A 22,894-nucleotide genomic window follows, 5' to 3' on the forward strand; every position below is an offset into this window, starting at 1 on the left:
ATAAGGATCTACTTGTTTGAATCACCAACAACATTTACTTGGCATTTGAGCTAGTAAGGTACGGTTGTTCTCTTGGAGGAGAGGGGGGGGGGTGCTGTGGATTTCAAAATGGCCACTTGTGTTGTACTATAATACCATATAACACCACACTTCAAACTACAATCGAAACGTCGATATATATTTAGTATATGGTAATTACTGAAAGGAGTAAAATATTCTTGCGGGTGATATACATCAGTTATTTTTTTAAAGAGTTGTTTGGCTCCCATTTATGTTTGCGTTTAACTCGTCACACGTTTTGCAAAGATCGTGGGGCTATACTAGTGTTGTAATATCGTCCCATTTCCAAATGCTTTAGATAGATTTTTGTGCCTGGTACCAGTAAATACTGGATGAACCAGAAGACGGTTTTTATATCCAAAACTTGCCTTTTTGAAAAGGCGAAACAATCGGCACAACGTCTCATGTAAGTGTGTTTTATCACACATCCATATTTAATAGTTTAGTAGTGAAACACAAGACAGTCTGTACAATATACCAGTCAATGTCATGTGTTATTTTTTAAAAGGAGTATCCTTGTCTTTGAAGATATCTAACTCTCGTGCAAGTTGACTAAAACAAATGTCTTGTTTTAGTGCCTGTCAGTTATATACATTAAATTGATTTAAGTAGATGATGTCGCTTGATTCGAAAATACCCTACATGTTGCTTGAAATGTGTGAATGAAAACAGTTAAAATAATGAAGTAACAGAATGCTCTAGAGTTAAGGGAGTAAAAGTAGCAAAATGATCGACTATAGATGGCCAGATATCCGGGCAGACAAGCAGAGAGAGAGAGAGAGAGAGAGAGAGAGAGAGAGAGAGAGAGAGAGAGAGAGAGAGAGAGAGAGAGAGAGAGAGAGAGAGAGAGAGAGAGAGAGAGAGAGAGAGAGAGAGAGAGAGAGAGAGAGAGAGAGAGAGAGAGAGAGAGAGAGAGAGAGAGAGAGATCTTATCATGACGCCATGTATTAATACAAACTTTTACGTTTATTTCAGGTTGGCTTCACTCATCACTACTTACCTGATGTCAGCAAGTTAACTTCAAATGCGAAAGTCTTACTGACGATGAGCCATCAATCGTTCACGCTTGAATTTAAACACTGAGGCCAGGTTTATACAAGGATGGTAAAGTAGCACAGGTTTTGGGGTTGAAACGCGTCGCTTTTTTTTCTTCTGCCAAAAGTTATAGAGTCTTGAAAAACAGGCGAAGAAAGAAATATGCCCCAGAGTAAAGGCAAGACCAACGTGCTAACGAATGTTCGACGCATTGAAGAGGATGTAACGAAGGATTCCTACCGAGCGTTGCATTACTACGATGCAAGCATTCCTAAACTTGAGAACCAAAAACACGACTCGCGTCTCAAGGAAGCCGTCGAGAATATACATTGGAGGGAAAAGAAGACCGTTTCAGAGTTCACGACGGAGAAAAAATGTATGAAGAAAGCTGTTGATGGGTACAAAATGCAAAAGGAGGCAGCTAAGAAAGTCACAACCGATGCCGTGATAGCGTCAAGACCAAGACATGATCGTGGCAGTATGTACATTGATCCACACAGACAGGTAAATGACATAATTTTGACCTTTGACCCTTCATTCGCTACTGCACTTGTGAAAATCATTCTCAGAGCTGTCATTTCTTCTATTTACGGATAAGATGGGCCACTGATTATACATGTACAATGTCTAATCTTTGGTATTTTAACACATTTCAGTGTATAGATTGTGGTTGTCTGATCGAAAAGTGATACAGTTACAATTACAAACGAATCCAAAAATAAGCAAGATACAGTGTCTTTTTATATAAGTAATTGACTAATTTTAGTGACTATATATTTGGTTACTTGATGAAAAAATGCCCCAGTTGAAGGTTTAATATAACAATTGAACAAACATTCTTTAATTGTGATTATTTCTGTTTTGAGTCTACTAAAATAAAATTAATGTTTCATATGGAAAATAGTTTTGAAAATGTTATAGTCGTTATGGCGGAATTAATGCTGAAACGGTTAAAAAAAAAAAAAAAAAAAAAAAAAAAAAACCTCGAGTGATTCCGATTCCATCGACCCGAGAAATTGTCACCCATAAGTCGATGTATTTGAAGGGTCGCTCAAGACGTCAGTTAAAGTCTGTAACGGTATCGGTTAATTTAAATAACAAAATTAGAATAATTATAAACCGTCACTAGAAATGGCAGCAGTTTCAGGTACACACTATACTAGTAGTACAATGGGGTGCATATGTCAACAGTTTCACATCTTATCTTAGACACTTTCATAAGAACACAGACAATTTATTCTACAGTGTCAAAATTATGGAGTATGAACTCTAAATACAGTTTTAAATACAGATATTATGTTCTCCAGAGAACAGTGTCAAAATAAGGGAGTCTTAACTCTAAATACAGTTTTGAATAGACATTCTGTTCTCGACCAGTGTACCGTCACGGTGAGAGTGTCAAAATATGGGAGTCTACAGAGTGTGCCACGGGGAGGGAGGTATTTGTAAAAATATGGGGTCGCAACAAAGATCCTGTATTTTTGTGTGAATTCAAGGACAAAGGTAATGAAAAAATTATATAAAAGAAATAATTTCAAAAAACAACCCAAAAATACTTCGATATATACTTACAAGTATCCTTCTTATTCCATTCAGAGTCGTCTGGAGATAGGTGCAAGACTACTGTCGACATCCTCGTTCAAGACCAGTATCTCTTCCGATAGCAGTGATGACGACGATTTAAGACTTGGCTGGTTCAGTAGACACGAGGCATTACCAAAAAGAAGGTATAAACCACGAACCAAGAAACAGCCTTTTCTATTCAGAACATCCAACAATACAAGCCGTAGACCAAAGTCAACATCCGACGTATACAAAGACTTACCTACACCAGAAGAACTGAAGGCCCTAGTTCGAGCCAAAACCAGTGGCGCCAATCGCCCCAGACGCGATCCATGGAATAGTCATCGGCTAAGCCATGATTCCGACTCGAGTGATTCCGATTCATCGACCCGAGAAATTGTCACGCATAAGTCGATGTATTTGAAGGGTCGCTCAAGACGTCAGTTAAAGGCGCTAACAAACATTGATGTCATCTCGGCAACAGAAGAACAGACTCAACGATACAGACTATGGTCGAAAATCATGGAGAAAAAAGCAGAGCAGAAAGCCAAGGAAGACCAATGTCTGCAAGAAAAAGTTGACAGATTTCTGAAGAAACTAAAAGAAGATAAAGAAAAGGCCATACGAGAGGAAGAAGCAAGAGAGGAACTAAGACGAAGGAGACAATTCTATCAGCCAGTGTTTTTCATGTCAGGATGTGCAAAGTATTATCATGACATCAAACTGTACTAGTACTGGCTGTATAGACGATGAGATGATGTGAGGGAACGCGGGAAACTTTCTGACGACAGCAAATCTCGACTTATATAGCGCCCTCAAGCGGTACCGTCTGACGAAATACTGCTATTTGTGATAAAAGTTATCGACTAAGTATTTACATTTCAAATTCTGGAAAATTGAATGGACTTGTTATAAGTACAAGATTGCATGTAGGAAGAAAAAATGCATATCGTCCTTTGTACATACCCCCCACCCCACCCCTCCACCCCACCCCACCCATAAAGTGATTCGGATGTTTTGAATGTGTTTAGCAATAACCTTATGACTGGATTAGCTTCAAAAGTAGGATTGGATCCAGTAAACTTACTTACATTTCTAGAAGTGTGGGCCAATTTTTGAATGCTGTACTTTATTACGGGTATAAAAGACAACATGGTCCGACAAAACAATATATTTGTTTCTAAATCTGTTCGTGCATACTTCCCAGACAGCAATCGCTTTGTGTACCATATATTATGCATATATATATGACTGTCACACTGATTTTGTATCATATACAGAAACGTTTCACTGATTTTTGTCATCACCACCACACCAACATTGTGTGTACTAACTTTGATTATAGGACTGCAGTTGATGCACTAAGTGCAGTTTGACACAGCAATGCAATGCAATGGAAATTCAGTTCACGAGCACTTCACGCATATTTTGAAATTAAAAATGCCCATAATTCAAATATATACCCACAGTCGTGTTTGCAGACGAAGTAAGTACGTGTTCCGATCGATAACACGAGTAATTTTTTTCTGAACCACACATTGTTAATTGTGTTTCATTCAGTTCGATCATTTTTGCATGAAGAGACCACTCCGAATTTTCAGTAAACCTTTTTTATATTTACAAGTTTCAACATTTCGCAAGTGAAGACTGTTTGTTGTGTATTAAACATGACACGCGTTATATTGTCAGATACCAACCTTTAATGACACTTCTCCAGGTGCCTCATTGCAATGTTTATTTTATGATTAATAAAGAGAAGGGGCAGTAAAACTTTGTGTTTGTATTTCATAAATACTGTTTATCTACTCTATATTCAATATATGAAATTTATTTTGTCACCCCATGCATTCATTTGAGGTACAATAACTTAATAGTGATTAGGTTAACTTGTTTGGCATCTAGTTTAAGTAGCTTTTGTCTAAATCACTCCGATTGAGACATCTCAGTGTAATATGCCATTTGGTCAGATGACTTCCTAGTGGAGATCTACTGTCAGGGGACTTGGAGTGAGTCAGACAAATGCCACTTCAAAGCAAAAAAGGTAACTTTATCACTATAACTATATGCAATGGATTTCTATACTACTTGATTTCTGTTGATATTTACCAAACCATAGAAGACAGGCAGATTGACCCTATCCCAACCCAATCATTGGTGTTAATCTGTTGCAAATTTCAGATACCAAAATTTCAAGGACCCCTTTGATCAGACAACATTCATCCCTGAGTGCCATACGCTTATATGAGGGGGGTGGAGGGGTTGGAGTTGGGGTCGGGGTTGCATCTCTTGAAACCAGCAAAAAGTCATTTACCATTTTCTCGAGAAAGAACTTTATATGTATGTATGTATGTATTTGTGTGGGTGTATGTATGTATGTAGTTATGTGTGTGTGTATGTGTGCGTACATGCATGCGTGCGTACGTATGTACATACATACATACATACATACGTATGTATGTATGTATGTATGTATGTGTGTGTGACTTTGTGTCATTTTGGTTGTTTTTTTCTGTTAATAAAATAATGCAATTCTCTCAGCACCAATGCCTATTTCAATCATTTGAATTTATTCAAGTTTACATTCAAGGTATTTTACAAAGAAACAAAAAACATCCCAGTTGATAAATAAACAAATACCAGACACCTGTCAAAATTGTACATTCAACAAAATACACATATAATATATACAATGGTGTACAAAAAATATCAATAATGAAAAAGAAAAAAAAAGATTCTATAAATAAAATATTTAGTTGACATTAAAGCCCTGACAACCCTTTGTACCTGTCAAGTACCACAAAGTTCATCATGATTTATTTTTAAGTAGCTTAGAATCAAACTTTGACCTTTGACCCTACCATTCTCTTAGTAGGGGTCATTAAAGGGTCACTGGGTAGATTTGAAGGTTGACGGGGAATTCTGACCTATAACACACCAATAAATTAAGGAGACCACACCACACACAAATAAATCACTCAAATTGGCAGTTAAAAAAACTAGAAAGTTAACAGAAAAAAAATGATAATTTATGTATAGGATAAGCAACCCTCATCAGAAATCGATCCAAAAACAAAACTATAATATTTCAGAGATATTTACAAGAACTTTAAGATAATAGTTTATATATATTATATTTATATAGTGTTGACGCCAACCACCCTCTACAAAAGTCAAACCCCTAGAAGTTAATTTACAAATTTCAATACTTCTATATTGATACATTTTTTTATACAATTATTCCATATTTCATCTGTTATTTGTATCCAGTACAATTAAGTGAAAGTAATCCACAATATAACTGGCTGGCATTTTCAACTCTTGCGTTCTTGTTCCATTCACAAAGAATTATTCAGCCGTTATTATTTTCATGTTTAAATTACTTTACGAATTATCAGTCTTAGTAAGTGTACAAAGAACTATTTTTCCTGACTTCTGTTTATATTTTTATTTGAGTTTATTTTATTTACTGAAGTTTGGTTGCCTAGCGATCAAATTCTACTAATTACAACAAATTCATAATTTGTTGGTTAAATGTCAAATGGTCCAGACCATTTAATCATTGTTTACACATGGACATCAAGCTAGTGTATACAGTACTATAAACAATGGTAAAAAAGTAATTCAGCAAACAAGGATGGAGTCATTTATGTGTTGTTTACACATGGGCATCAAGCTTGTGTACACAGTACTATAAACAACTGTAAAGAAGTACTTAAGCAAATACGGAGGAAGCCATTTATTTGTTTACAAATGGACATCAAGCCAGTGCACACAGTACTATAAACAACTGTAAAACAGCAATTCAGTGACTAAGGATGGATCAGGTTATCCATAATGTTTACACATGGACATCAAGCCAGTGTACACATGAGTACCATCAATGACTAGTAGACAGGTAAATCACATAATTAGAAGAATGGAACTGTTTCCAGAACAGTTTCTATCTACTGTAAACTCAAAAAAATTGATGAAATACAGCAACAAGTTACAGGTACATGCACTGAGGCTTAAAAACTACTTCAGTGCAAAAAATAGCATGTAGAATTGGAAAGAATTTAACGAAATCAATATATATTGCTATGTGTATCTGATCAAAAATTATCAATGCACGTATAATATTGCATCTCTTGGGGACAGTGTAATTTATATAGTTTATTACTTGGTGTCTTGTGATTGGACAAATAGCCTCTAACATCTGTATCAAAATTCAATACATTCATAATGTGCAAAGCTCTTACAAGGTTCATTCTGATTGGACCATAGCCAGTAACATCTGTATCAAAATTCAAACATTCATAAGGCACAGAGCTTTTACAAGGTTCATTCTCATTGGACAATAGCCAGTAATATCTGAATCAAGGGTTCATTTTGATTGGACAATTAGCCAATAACATCTGTATCAAAATTCAAACATTCATAAGGCACAGAGCTTTTACAAGGTTCATTCCGATTGGACAATAGCCAGCATCTGTATCAAAGGTTCATTCTGATTGGACAATAGCCAATAACATCTGTATCAAAAGTTGCTATGGTTATAAGGCACAGAGCTCTTACAAGGTTCATTCTGATTGGACAATAGCCAGTAACATCTGTATCAAATGTTCATTCTGATTGGACAATAGCCAATAACATCTGTATCAAAATTTAATATGTTATAAGGCACAGAGCTCTTACAAGGTTCATTCTGACACAAAGTAGAAAAGAAGGCACTTAATCTCTTACTAAATGGGGGCTCCATTTATTTTGAAAATTTGTACATGATAGTAAAAATTGGGTGTCTTTTAATAACACTTGTGACCTGTGTTAAAATTTTACTTTTAGAATCTACAGTCATGATTCAAATGCGTACAATCTGACAAAAATTAATTATCCACAATTTCAAGTTATGAAAAAGTAAACTTTAGTATAACTCCAAAACTACATGACTTATACCCTGTTCAGACACACAGAGTTACATCAACGCAAAGTTACAACTGAATTCTTGCAAGCTACCAAGTTTGCCTGTCACATGCTGTACATAGTTTTAGCAAAGCATAAGACAGGCTAACTTCGTAGGGTGATAGAATTCAGTTGTAATGTTACACCTGTGAAGCACCAACATAATTGTGAATGTCTAAGTATTACACTATGATGTGATAATAGATGCCTGCCAGACAAGACATTTTGAATGTAAATTCATACCAGCTTTGTGAAATTCAGATCAAAAATTTGATTTTTGTGCTCTATAAATTTAACATACAATGCAATGTAATTATCTTTATCATTATTGCTAACTTTATTAAGTGACGTTACATGTGCTAATTCAGTGATATTGAACACTTCAGACAAATTTTACACAGCATATTCCTGAAAGGTTTTGGTCTTAGACTGTAACATACATCGTGTCGTTCTGCCCTCATTGGCCTGTGAAAGGGGGTTGACTATGTGTGAGGGCGCCCTATCACATCATACAGACTCCCCTTATATGTACTATGTCATAAAAATAGTATGAGGTGTAAGGAATCATTTCAAAAATATTGCATAAGCTCATTGGCAGGAAGGAAAATTACTTTGTTTAGGTCATGACCCCCCTCCACCAACCCCCTCCTCTCCCTCTTCTCCCGAAAGCAAAAGTGTGATATTTGGATTGGTGAGTTGATTGGTGACTAAACAATGTTTCAAAATGCCTATCGTTATCTGATTCAATAACAATGGGAAACCACAGTGAAATGTCTTAAGATTGCCACACAACTTTAAAATTAGGTATCCTGATGTTTCTTTTCTATGGGACAAAATATGTTTTAGTACATCAACTTTAAAGTTTCCAATGTGTGAAAATGAATACCAGCAATCCAAATAAACCAAAATGCCCTCCCCTTTAAATGAAGGAATTTTGAAAACCTCAGCTTTTGCGACAGTCTGAGCCTGTCCCTTACCTGTTACCAAGAATACATGTTTATGCAGTTGAAGTGTGATTTCTCTGTTCTGGTTTAAATTGATCGTAATATGGCATAAAAATTATGTGGTGAAAAAAACTATACACTAGATCTCTCAATTGCAACTGTACAGTAGAGACTGTTTTGGTCAACATTCAGTTTGTTCTTCCTCAAGTACACATTCAACAAACGATTGTTCTATTGCATTGGTATCGAGACTTTTATCGCTGGCAGGTTCTCTCCTGAATATGTTTTCCTCGCCAACAAACGTCATATCATTATAATCTGTTGTGATTTGATCACTTTCTGTGAGCGACGTGGCATCTTCCAAATCAGTTATCGTAATGTCTGTATTTACAGTCAACTTACTATTTGAAATATTATTGCTGGAAGTCATGGGATGACTTGACACATTGTTATTAGATATTGACAAGTCGTTTAAGTTTCCAATCTTTTCTGTCCTTTTACTTCTATGGGTCCGTGTTGGTGGAGACGGCACAAAATCCTGACTGGAGTTCCGACTCCGAAAACTATCCTGAGAATCAGAATTGCTGTCTTTATCTGTAAATTTATCAGATTTTCCTTGACTACCTGACTGCTGTGTGTCTGAAGATGCATCACTATCATGCGCTGATTTCCTGTCCACTGGAGGAGTCTGAAATGGATTTCTTCGAAGTCTTCTTGTAGGTCTGCTAAGTCCCTTAAATCGCTTTCCTCCGTACGGTGTGTATGTTTTGGGTTTTCCTATCGGTTGCTTGACTGAAGTAGTTGGGGTACTATTTCTATAACGATTATAGTCCCTTAGAATTTGACGTATCGCCTTGAGAAATGCATTCTTATCTTCAGATGTACTGGAAAAAAGGGTAAGGAAAACAATATAAAATCTTGATGTACTGTACAGCTTTGAAAGGGACACAAGCTGACTTTGTATGACTGATTTGGGGATGTATTAATCTGCTATTTCAGCCTTCAGATAGACACAAACTAAAACTATTGTTACAACAAGTTGGTACAACAGTGATAATCTATTGAATGGATGTTGGTTTAATTGTAGTCTCAGTAGGGTGTTGAAGTTCCATAAACATACAGTGTAGTATTTTAGTACACATTACACTTTCTTGATCACAGGGGGAACCACTATCACCCACTTGTGTAATCTACCACATTGAAGACCAATAGATTTAGTTTGCATCTATCTCAGAAAACCAAAGGCTTGATTAATTTACCTGTGTTGTAATTTCTTCTCCTTATTAAAAGGTACTCAAGAGTATTCTACTATTAAATATTTAGCCATCACTTGTAATTGACTGAACTCAAACCTGGTATTAAGATATAACTCATAAACTTAAAAACACTATAATGACATAATTTATTATAGAAAGACTTACTTGCTGGACAGATGAAATACTTTCTCCGGCCTTCCTTCAGTACTTGACTTCAGATGAATTACATCCCATAAGCACTCTCCTGCAGTATCTATGTATTATAGACGAGATGAGATAACATTAGAAATTATTATATGCTCAAGTGCCTTCAGGTTTTGCAATTTTTACTATAAGGATGAATTTTTTATGAGATTAATTCCCTCTGTCCTTTATATTACTGTATCATGATCCCCCAACCCGTTCGACAGTAGAAGTTTCCAGGTTTAAAGTAGTCTTTGGTATGTTAAGAAACCAGCATCTAAACTTGTCCTGTGGTCGTCCAAACATAGCAGAGAGAACCGAGGCAGACAGAAATACACTTTCCCTGACATTGTGTTTCAAAGGGATATCGGGGTGCTGCGAAAAGACATCTCAAACATGATGGAGAACAGAATAGAATGGGTGAAACTGTCTAAAATTCAGACACTCGCTGACTACTACTACTAGCAGCAGCAGCAGTATATGTTATACTAACCATTAGTTGTACTATTTCGGACTTGTAAGGCAGCCACTGGTATCAGCCTCTTGTACTTCACCACTTCTTCTAAAGACGCTGTAGTTGGACTTCGCAAACTGTGTGTCGACATTTTACTCTTTTTCTTCATTTTTTCTTTACATATCAGCACCACTGCCAGTCTGAAAACTTCAAGATGTCAAATACAAAAACTGGTTAACTTAGATTCTGTAATCGTTATAATAGGTCCATAAGTATCATAACTTTATATTTCCAATAACCAAACAGTTTGACAATTGGAAGATTTGTAATTATGGGTGCTCCACATTGTGTTCATTTACACAAGTGTTAGCAAAACAGAGTGCCTAAATGACAAACGGCAGTCTAGGAAGTTTAAAAAAACTTCTCCAGACAAAATGTACTTTAATAAGTCTAATAAAGAGATAGATGGCTGATGTTTCAGGATTAACCCTTCTATGACATAATATAAAATACACCCATATACTAGAATAGACTCAACCACATAGGAATGCATGCCATCTGTATGTGATGGTTAAACAATAAATCCAGGTTTCAACCATTGTAATGGAGGGGTGTCTGAGAAAGCAGTCACCCCCCACCCCCACTTAGTGAAAAGGTTACAGTGTAAATGCCAAGGGCACTTATAAACGCGGTTAAGTGCGGTATTTTAAAAAATATTGCCTATGAAGTTTAGTGCTTACCAAAGACTATGGATTCTGTTTCCAGTCCTTTCCTGGGTTTTCCGAGATCATCCTGGTAGTTTAGCCATGTACAGGATCCATACATCACTAAATCATCCATGGCTAAGTCTGGCACCTAACAAAAAAGAAGTGAAAAGACTCAAAATTGCATTCATCTCCCTACAAATTTTTGAGATTGTGAAAATAATGCAGCTACTGTACAATTAAGGTATGTGATATTTTCAGTATTGCTGCATCTTCTTCTTTAGGAAATCTTCCTTTTTTACCCCTACCATTGTCAAGGGAAATCCAAATGATGATTAAAAGCTCTATTAGAAGTTAGTCACAATGTAACATTTTAGTTCAGTTTTTACAAATGCCATTAATGTCATTTATCTAGTGGTGGTATGGTCTGTCATATGCTTCCCGCCATCAGATTTTATTTCATATGTTTGTAATGGGATATACATTAGTGGGACAGTATGCATAAAATGTCCGAATTATTTAAGTTTTTCTCATCTTTTACACTGGATTGCAGGCTTGCAGTATTGCACTGCAATGTAAATACCAATAGAAGGCACATACATCAATGTAAGTAATAAATAGCACATATGAAATTACAACCCATAACACCAAAGAAATGTGTTTTCTGTATGTACCACTATTGTTTATAGCATCCATATCAAGTGTAGAAGTATACTGTTTCATTTGCTAATTCACCACATTAGACAGGCCACATGCTAGGCTTGTAAATAAACCAATTGAAAAAGTATACTTTTCTACTTGATATGAATGCTATAAACGAGTGTAGCACATAGACAAAGTGCTTTACTTCTGTGTTACTCATTGTAAGATGCATTACCACACGTCAAAAAAAAAATGTGTAATTTTGTCAAGAATATCGTTAAATCTTACCTCTCTTTTCAGGAAGCACTGGTCTTGTATCAAGTTATCAAAGATATCACCAAACTCTTCGTGTATCTTCATCATATCATTGATATGTTCAGCTACCCTCTCCATTCCTTTCAAAGCTTCAGCTAAATGATAATGTTCATCACTATCCTCATCAGTTAGAAATTTCAGTTCTCTTAGTAGAAGTGGATATTTCAACACCCTCTATTGATAAATTCATAACAATATAATAATAAAGAATTTGACGCTTAGTAATTACAAAGATAGGGGGGGGGGGGGGTGGACTTCACTAGAAGTTAGACAACTATAATGTTTGCTTTTCCACAAGTATTCATTTACAATTATGATAAAAATATTTCTGTTGTAAAATTACAGGTATATGGGTATGAAGTATTGTTACAGCATTATATTGTAGGTACAAGAATGCAATTGTCAACTACTGTTACTAGTAATTGAAAGCATGTCTTTTACGCCACGAGGGCATATCACATTTGTGCCAAGTTAAAATGAAATTCTACATGGCTATGCTTCAGCAGGGAACAAGGATTCCTACTGATGGACATGCACATGCCAATTAGTATGTCACCTTTGTACCAAGTTTGAAAATGATATTCGATTGTGTACCGATGTTAGAGATATAGCCATGATTCTGCAGAGAACACAGCCTCTTCATAATGGGCATACATATGCTACTAAGGTAGGACACCTTTGTGCCACATTTGAATGAAATATAGACATGTACATTTTTAAAGAGATGGCCATGTACAGAGTATGGACATACTGATGCTGCTCACTGGGGGCTAAAAAGGACCTCAGAAAATCTAGCTAAACTTACCTGTATAGGTTTTATGAGGTAAGAACCTAGTGTTGAGGCATGTTGGTGTTTTGGATTTCTTGCTTCTAAGAATTCTTCCAATCCTTTGTTAGTCTTAGATGCATTGATAATTCGCTGGGCTTTAGAATGACTTGCACAAAACGTACTGTATAGTTTGAAGTGATCCACATAGAATAAAAACGATCCACCAATGGAAAAAAGTATTCTCTGGAACATAAATGCAAAAACATGAATAAGAAATTCAGATGATTTTTTTCCACTTCTCAAATTCTTTGACTGATGACTTTGAAATGTACATAAGGAAAAAATTTCCTTGAAAATCAAAGTTGTTTAGATCTCACCAAACTTTGCCATACAAATCTTGTTCCTTGACGTTTTGGAATATTAATAAAAGAAATCTGGAGTTCACCATTTTGTTTTCAAGAAAATCAACACTTTTATTTTCTCCATAGACATAGAGTTAACATAGTTGGTAGTGGCCATATTGGATTCTAAAATGGCTTAATTCTGATGTCATTTCGACCTATATTTACAAATTTGTAGTGACCCATGATAAATAAATTTTTCTTGATTTTACCGGAGACAGTGTTTGAGTTTTAGTCGAGCAAAATTTAAAATTGTTATTTTTGAGATGCCTACTACCCCAGGACATATATGTTCACACATACATGTAAGTTCAAAGCTTTCTTGTGCAAGGTTATGTGCAAATCCCAAGGTACTGCAAACACTATACAGAGATCAAACTGATTCACTTACTCTGAATTTAGGTGTTGATTCTATTGTATAAAAATCTGGTTCTAAGTCGATGGCTTCTTCTAAACTTCGCAGAAAAGTCTCTTGAAATAGTATAATATCTTTAATATTACCAAAAACTGCATCAAGCTGTCAGAAATAAGGAATAAGGTTAATTAAAGGTCATTATCAAAAGCTCAAAAGCATTTGAATCAATGTTGCATATCATTTCTGATATGTAAGTAAGAGTTAATGGGACATTTGACCTCTAAAGTCAAGGTCATTGTATATCACCTTTGTGTCAGGTTTAATTGAAATCAGACTGTAAGTCAGAGTAATACAGAGTAAAGGTTAGCAGAGATGGAGGTGGAGATTTGAGTAGTCCCCCCCCCCCCCCCCCCCCCCATCTCATATCACTCATAAATGTTCATGTTTTCATACTAAAGAAATGTAGGATAGATGTATGGCAATTAAAAGGGAAGGACACCTTGTGAATTCACTTTGTTTAATAAAAACTTTGCAGTTCAATGCAATATGCATTGATTTCAGTTACTTTCATTTTAGTGTAAGGAGTAGGAATTGATCCGTACTAGCAGTAGTGATGGATGTACGAAACTTGTTAGGCAACTTCCATTCCATTGACAAATTGATGAATGAACATTACAATTACAAGAACAATAAAAAGAGGAGCTGTTGACAAAAACATTTTAATGGAAGACTCTCATGTGTCAGTTCTACCTAAGTTCGGATCAATGCCAACTCAGTACTGAGAAGTGAAAGTGAATGACACAACTCATTTTATCTCATTTAATAACACGAATTAACAATATATTCTTCCCCTTTTTAAGCCCTAGACATATCACTACAACATAACTACAAGCTAAATAACATTCCACTGTGATTACTGGACAAGTTTTATCCCTACCTCATCAGCTGTTAGGAAGGCTTCATTCTGTAATGGTTCCAGGTACCTCAACATAAGACAATTCAAATCCTTCACATATGATCTTTCCGTATCAATCAATTCTCGTATCACTTTCCGTATTTTTTGTGCCTCCGAAATTTGTTTAGAAACTGTGTCCTTTTCTACCACTTCGACAGTGGTTTTAAGTTCTATAATGGGATCGTCTCGTATATGTAGCTGTCGACAGAATTTTGTTACTTGTTCGGCGTTTTGTAATAAAGCATCTATCTGTTCATCACTTAATTCCGGGAACTCCTGGTCACGTGACAGATGCATACTGGCTGCTTTTCTTGATCTTTGACCTTCTGCTGACCTCCAGTCATCATTTTCAAATTCTACAAGATAAGAATTACCATGTGATAGATATCATTTTCTTAACACTTACATCATTGTCATTTTTACATAATTTCAAAACTCTGCCAATATTTTTTTCTGCAATGAATGATAATAGTTTGATTGTCCTTTATTTAAAGAACTATAAAATTTGTCTTGCTAGAGGGTGACTGTAAATCCATGCTAAAGCCCCAGGGCACTACACCGAAACATTACAAATATTATAAAATTTGTCCTGTGAGAGGGTGACTCTCAACTCCATGCAAAAGCCCATGGGCAGTATACCATTCATAAACTTACCACTAGGGGCTGGTACTATTAGATCATCTATCAAATTCTCACTAATTCTAAACTGTGTTGGTGGTGGTGGACACGTCAACTCATCAATGTACTGGTCTGTTTCCTTGGCGATCTCTGACTGGATGTAAACTTTACGACATGACCTCACAGTCAGGGTCAACGCACACTCCTGCTGTACCAACTGTTCTATGTACAGCATGTCCAAATCACACACTACTTTACCATTTATCACAAGCAACTCATCTCCAACCTGTAGATCTGGAGGGTAGGAAAGCAAAAAATACAAAAATACTAGTTACTGTACTGAACCTAATAAAACATTAATGCATGTATGTGAAAACTATCAGTACAAAAGCTGAAGTAAATCTGTTTGAATATGATTTTAAAAAGTGTATACAACTCAAAAAAGTATTTGTTGACGGACTTTTTTTCAAAATGAGATTTATAGTACTTTCAATCTATGGTTTAAGAATCAAATGAATGACATACATTAAACAATTTTCATGCGCTATTTAAAGAAAAAATAAAACTCTACATTTATGGACCTTTTCCAGTGTTGTGATAAGGTTGGGGAACCCCGGTAACCCCAGTAACAGAAAGGGAGAACGAGGTAACACTTGCAGTGTTTCTCATTGAATCTATCATAATTTTGGTGGGCAACCCCAGTAAAATGATATGGGATCCTCGGTAGATTTTACCTACTTACCACCCTTAAAAACATTGTTTTCATTTTGAAATTCATTCTTTGTCTTCAGCATTCAATGATAACTATGAGTCCTGGTCATAATTACAACACTGAGGGCAGTATATGATGCATAAAAGTGGATTGGTTTGATATCTAGCATTGAAATATTAACAACAAGTACCAGAATTCATTGTGTAATGCTTTGCTAGTTATCATAGAAGTGACATTCACCATACCTTGGTGATAGGCCAGACCATCTGGTTGTATTTCACTGATAAATACACATAATTGGTCATCTTGTTCTGAATCATCTCCTAGCTCTGCCTCAATCTTGAAACCTAGATTTAACAGAAAGTAGAATCATCTTAAAAAAAGGATAAATTCTCTCCTCACTCTTATCCATAAAGTGGCATGATTCTGACCTTCAACATCCATTTGCACAGCTCACAGTACCATTGTCCTGTCAAAGGGTAACTTTCGAGCCCAAGCAAAAACCCAAGTATGCTGATAAAACACGTATCTCCTTTTCAGTTTTTCATATTAAGTGGCTGTCACACAACTGCAAAATGCCCTTGTCAGACCAGGTGGCCCCCTACTGCGACAACAGCTATGTCTAGCCTCTCAGCAGACACGAAAAGCAATTTGAAGTGAAAAAGTTGATGCATACATACATGTACACATGTACACTTTGGGCACACATCAGTTTATAGAGTACCGCTACATAGCATGATTGTGACTTACCAAATGTCATTCTGGGATCATCAGTATATTTGTAGAGTTCTACTTGATGGATACTTTTGGACAATACTTCTATTTCATCATATTCCTGGGTAATAATAACAGTGAAAACACACTTAGTTTACCTCATTCAGCTGAGACTTAGTTTGCCTCATTTAGCGGAGACTTTTAAAGTGCCAAAAGAATTTGGTGTCACAGTCAAATAACTTTTACTTGTAAATGCGTCACATAACTATTAATGTAATTAGAGAACAGTCACAAGACAAAGATATGTTGTAAGGTAGAAGAGTCAGTAGTAAGCTGTAGTTTGTCTCATTTAGCCATGATTTTTTCAGGGTCAAATGTTTTGTTTTTTTTCACTCTAAATTTTTCATATAAAGGTAGTTAAAAAAAACAGCCATGAGACACAGATATGTTTATCCAAGTAGATGTGATATCAATACATCAACTTATATATTGCACCTATAAGTACCGTGTACTTGTACTTGTACCTTTTGGTAAATGTACATGTCAATAGGGAACTTGCAATCCAGACTGAGCATGCTCAGATGCAAAGAACTATGGGATTATCTGTGGTTATCATAATACCTAATCTGGAGCTACCGATAAAATTAACCTCCCACAATGGTCAGGGTAACTATGAATTGATAATTCGTGGTTGCAAACAATGTAACAGTATTGTTTACAATACCAAATCATTAGGTATTTATTATCACATTTCCCATGATGCAACATTCAACATGGCAGGTTTGCAAGTCCCCTATTACCTCTGTTGTCAAATTCATTGTTGATCCACCAAAATTACTTGGTGCCAATGATTGAGAAAATGGCCTCTCCTCTGCAATATATACATTCTCACTTAACCATTATGAAACTTTTGATTTTTTTTACCTGTTTATCCATCAAAGCATAATTATCAGGAACATACTGCTTCATGCCATCAGCCTTAGATTTTCTGAGTAAAATGTAGTAATTTTGATAGTCCATCTGACGTTTCTATAGAAACCAAATAGAATGCAATATTTATTATAGAAACTAGTGAAATATATCATAAACAAATTGATAAAAACATCAAAGATATTGTCATCGCATCCAACTAAAGAACAGATACAGAAAATGTGACTATTACACTAGACATGTTTGCGAAAGGATGTCATCAAAGTTACCACTGGTAGAACGCGACACAAACTTAAAGACAATTTTTATACATGACTCCATTGTTATACCTTAGATATTATATTTTTGTTATCTCTAAATATTTTTGAATCTGATGACATTTACTTATAGTTATACTTCTATACCTTGTACCATAATGTTGGTGGGGGTAAGAAACCTGGAGACAAACCTACTCACCAACACAATTTGAATTAGAAGTAAAATTTTGATGATAAACACAGTTCTCAAGTACAGCTATAGAGGAAGTTGGTCTCAAGCAAACGAATGATTTTATGTAATCTTTATTGGTGCCACTGATAAGATAGCACACTATTGTGAGAACTTGGGACTGAAACCCTGGCCTGTAAGTCTTCACTGATAAGGTAACGCTAATGTGAGAACTTGGGACTGAAACCCTGGACTTTAAGTCTTCATTGATAAGATAACACTACTGTGAGAACTTGGGATTGAAACATGGGCCTTTAACAAATTCACGGCTGACTTACCATACAGCATATATAGAGTACATCTTGTACCAGCATACCAGGTCTAATTTTAACTACAGTACTCTGGTTGTTTGGCAAGTTGACTTTGGTAAGTATTCCCTCACCAAGACTCTCCCATACAGCCGTACCTTCAGCCACCACCATTGGTTCAAGATCGTCATAACTCTACAATGAGAAGGAAAAGAAAATGAGTATTATCCTCACAAAATAACAGTGAAATGTGACGGTATTTAAATCACGAATATTCCCCCATAAACAACCACAAGGTCTCCTGGCATTATGTAGCAATATAGTGTATTGTTATACAAAGTGGCATCTTTTTTCTTTGACAACATTTTTATTGATTCTCTACAGAACAACAGAGGTCATCAGAAATCTAACCCCCTAGGCTTGTGGTCAAATGTGTATCTGTTGCAAAGTTGGTCTACTGTTCTGAATTCTTGCTTGGTATTGCCACAGTGGTATTGCCTGTGGTATTGCAAACACAAATCGCGTTTATACTTAAGGAGTCTATTATAACCTTATCCTAAAACCTAACTCCCTAGCTTGAACACAAATGTGTATTTATTGTACAGCTGGTCCACTGTTCTACATTCTACCCTAACTCCCTAGCTTGAATACAAATGTGTATCTATCATACAGTCAGTCAGTCAGCCAACTGTTCTACATTCTATCTTAACTCCCTAGCTTGAACACAAATGTGTATTTATTGTACAGCTGGTCCACTGTTCTACATTCTCACCAGTACAATAAATCAGGATTATACTAAAGAGTTTTAAAATACTATTCCCATCCCTAAACTAATCCCCTCACCTAAATACAAAATTATTGTACAGTTGTGCTACTGTTCTCCAATCTTACCCAGACCATGGACGTTTAAGTGGAGATCTCCGCTTCCACCTCCATGTCACGACATCAATTGTGCAAACTAACAGTAGAACAATTGAATGACAAGTAGTACTACCAACTCAAGGTTTGGGTGTTCACTCATGCAACCTTGGTACGCCAATCTAAAATCCGGTCTACTAAACATTACTGTTTGCACAGACTGTTCATAAAGTACAGGAATTTCTCTCATTATGAACAATATAACAGGCACTTTGACATTAACTGTATTGTAACTAGACAAAAGGTTCTTATGTTGAGCTGATCTCTTATAAAACTGCTGGAATGTTTTCAGGTAAAATCCTTACAGCATTACAAATTAATAAATCTTGGCTTTACACTTTTTACTTGTAATACTATTTTAATCTTAAAATCTGCATTAGCTTCAACTGGAATGTGTTTTTGAAACTGTTTTGTTAGATAGAATGATTTACTGTTAATACTGTACACCCTGAACAGTATTGAATCATCTGTAGGTCAAACATAACTGTGTAGCTGATGTACACATTATATTGTACGAAAATCCACTGAAATAAACTTTTCGGGCTGCACCCTAAAATCAGCACCCTTAACTTGTCTAACGACTCATGTCACGTTATGGAAAATACACTCATGGCAGTATGACAAACGAATAGGTGATATCGCGTAACAACCTTATAGTATCATACCGTGTCACACTGTATACTTTTAAGTTTCTGTAACCATGAGCCACAGTCATAATTGTTTCCTTCTTATACATGTACTGTATTGCTGATTATTACAAGAGATGTACCATGGCCCCTTAAAAAGTTCAAATTACCACACGATAGATCAACTCCAAAATTAAACCTAAGATTTTCATATAAATGATCATGCCATATATTTGAGTGTCAAGCCTCATATTTTGAAGACATATAGAATAAACAGACAAGACAGTCAACAGGTGTCTGCAATGCATTTAAGGTAGCATACACTGGGATTATTTCTCTGCAAATCAAAGTTCCTGAAAAATTTCTCCAAATTATGCTACGTGAAAGTTCCTGGTCCTTTTGAAATAATGAAAGAAATTTATAGTGTTCACTGTCATGTTGTCAAAGAAATCAGTAATCTGTTATTTTCCCATTAAGTTAACACAGTAGTCATGCAGTCACCAGGCGGCCATATTGGATTCTAAAATGGTATTATTTTGACCACTTTTTTGAAAATTTCCTGATTTTTTTTTTATTTTAACTGAAAAAAGATTGGACTTTTCTTGAACAAAGTACAGCATAAGTTCATATCTTTCATTTCCAATTCACATACTACTTTAAAATAAATCAAAAGTGCAAAAAATGGAGAGAGCTCTGCCTGTGACCTTGAAAGGAGACAATTCGTGGACTTGTAAGTTGTAGAGTAACAGACTACTTTTGAAGAAGTAAATGTGGGCAAAGATGAATAAAAACTGGTGCGATGAAATCATGGAACAAGATGATACAGTTGGCTGGAGATAGTTGAACTGAAAACAGGTGGATGGGGAGCAGGTGGGGAGGAGGGGGAAGGTGCATGTAAGTTGGGTTCAATTGGGTTGACTTCCTTTACCTCTTTGTATAGACTCACATGTAGGGAATAAAGCTTATTATGTAACAATAGAAAGTTAAATCCAGTCTGAATAGAAAACACGTTTTACACAGTGTGCTGGCTTTCAACCGTCAAATTTTACAACGTCTTATCCCTACATTAAAATTCCAACAGTCCATCTATGATAAAGACTTTATCAATGACAAGACCGTTTTTTTTGGAAATATTTTCTTTAGTTTGGGCTCTGATAAGACTTATCCATGGTTTTAGGAAATATTTCTTATGCCCCCCCCCCCCCACAACAATGTGAATTCTTCTCATTATATTTAAGTTAGTGCTTCAAAACTGCAGTTTAACTAACTCTCTAGATATACAATACACTTTTTTTAAATTTATGAGTTATGCTTCATTTTCAAGGTGAGAATTAAGTTGATGACTACAACTTGAGTCATAGTGAAGCATTTTTTCTTTCAAATCCCAAATGGACATAATTTAATTAATCATATTTTCACTTACATTATATTTAGTAATGTACTCGTAGGATGAATAGCCTTTAGCAGCAAAAATATGATGAATTTATTTCATTTGTCAATGAAGTAAAATCTAAATTTGGATTCTACAGTATGAAAAGTAAGCAATCATCGGTATGTACCATGATATAATACATTAATGCTATAATCATTTGACAAGATGAGGCTGTTATGTATACAACCCATAACACCAAAGTAAAGCATTTTCTGTATGTACCACAATCGTTTATAGCATCCATATAAAAAACAACCCATAACACCAAAGTAAAGCATTTTTTGTATGTACCACAATCGTTTGTAGCATCCATATCAAGTACAACCCATAACACCAAAGTAAAGCATTTTTTGTATGTACCACAATCGTTTGTAGCATCCATATCAAGTACAACCCATAACACCAAAGTGAAGCATTTTCTGTATGTACCACAATCGTTTATAGCATCCATATCAAGTACATGTAAACAGTTTTACTTGCTTGCTCGGAAAAGTACTTTTACTGTTGAACACAGCTGGGTTGAAATTGATGAGAGAACTTTGGTTACAGTACCTCAGTTAGTAAGACTCTTTTCAATATTACAATTCTGTTGTGTTGAGCAGTGAAAGTGAAACTACCAATTAAAAGAACAAACTCAACTTGCCAAATGATTGGCTTTGATTCTAAATCTATATGCTATAAATAGTCTTCTAGTGAACAATTCCATTTTGTGCAGTAAATGACCAGCTTCGATCATGAATGCATAATATTATATTACATACGGTCCACTGGCAAACACTTCCAAAATTCTCCTCAGGGTGAATTGCAAGGATGGTCTCCAATTTGCATATTAATTTACATATAAATAACATTGTAATTTGCATATTGGTTTGCATAATAATCAGCATATACTATGCATGTCTTCAACACTGGAACAAACTCTGACATGTTTATTTTAACACATACACACATATGCATTGGGGATCAGTCGTTTCTTTTTATGTGAAAGTATTATTATGATTTTGTCATTAAAAGATTACTAAAGCTCAAGGACGGTAGAACAATTTTAAAGCATGGTAGAAACATGCCAAGATGGCAAGGATGGTGTTTGCACTGTGCTTTCTCTAAAGTGGGGAGAACACAGCATGGTAGAAACATGCCTAGATGGCAAGGACGGTGTTTGCACCATGCTTTCTCACTAGTGGGGAGAACGCCAAATTCCTTTTCTTGCCATAACTTGTAATTTAACATTTTGCACAAAATAATGACTATGTATTGGTAACTTACCGAGTCTGGTGTATCTGTACTGTTCAGTAAATTATGTGTTGACTTGGAAATCTCAATTTGTTCACTCTCTGGAATTCTGCAGAAAAATAATTACATAAATAAGATATTAATTATTTTATTAATATTAGTCTAAATTTTCCTGAAAACACACTCAGGGGTGAATATTTTGAAAACTTAGAAAATTCAAGACAACACTTACAAATGTATCTTATCTGAATGAGTACCAATTAAATACACAAATACAATGAAAATATGTATCAGTAAAAGTAATGATGATTTTAGCACCAAACACAACAGATATGATTTGTATGTACATTGTAATTCATACACAAGTCCTCTTATTCCATGTTTGGCTAGGAAACAGGTATGA

At 35.5% G+C, this 22,894-nt stretch overlaps 1 protein-coding gene across 1 annotated transcript in view; it reads right to left on the reverse strand.

Moving 5' to 3' along the window:
• Positions 1-8,613: 8,613 nt before the first annotated feature.
• Positions 8,614-22,894, reverse strand: part of LOC144433209 (rho guanine nucleotide exchange factor TIAM1-like) — a 41,466-nt gene continuing 27,185 nt past the window's right edge. Inside the window, exons 15-28 of the mRNA XM_078121518.1 lie at positions 22,525-22,600; positions 18,313-18,477; positions 17,543-17,647; positions 16,655-16,739; positions 16,150-16,251; positions 15,229-15,486; positions 14,557-14,930; positions 13,656-13,781; positions 12,900-13,106; positions 12,068-12,268; positions 11,174-11,288; positions 10,473-10,640; positions 9,962-10,049; positions 8,614-9,424 (exon numbers count right to left, since the gene is read on the reverse strand). Coding sequence (XP_077977644.1) covers positions 8,722-9,424; positions 9,962-10,049; positions 10,473-10,640; positions 11,174-11,288; positions 12,068-12,268; positions 12,900-13,106; positions 13,656-13,781; positions 14,557-14,930; positions 15,229-15,486; positions 16,150-16,251; positions 16,655-16,739; positions 17,543-17,647; positions 18,313-18,477; positions 22,525-22,600 — 2,773 coding nt within the window. The 3' untranslated portion in view covers positions 8,614-8,721. The remainder of the gene's footprint in view (positions 9,425-9,961; positions 10,050-10,472; positions 10,641-11,173; positions 11,289-12,067; positions 12,269-12,899; positions 13,107-13,655; positions 13,782-14,556; positions 14,931-15,228; positions 15,487-16,149; positions 16,252-16,654; positions 16,740-17,542; positions 17,648-18,312; positions 18,478-22,524; positions 22,601-22,894) is intronic.

This window comes from Glandiceps talaboti, chromosome 3, assembly GCF_964340395.1.
Source record: "Glandiceps talaboti chromosome 3, keGlaTala1.1, whole genome shotgun sequence".
In the NCBI taxonomy this organism is placed as follows: domain Eukaryota; kingdom Metazoa; phylum Hemichordata; class Enteropneusta; family Spengelidae; genus Glandiceps; species Glandiceps talaboti.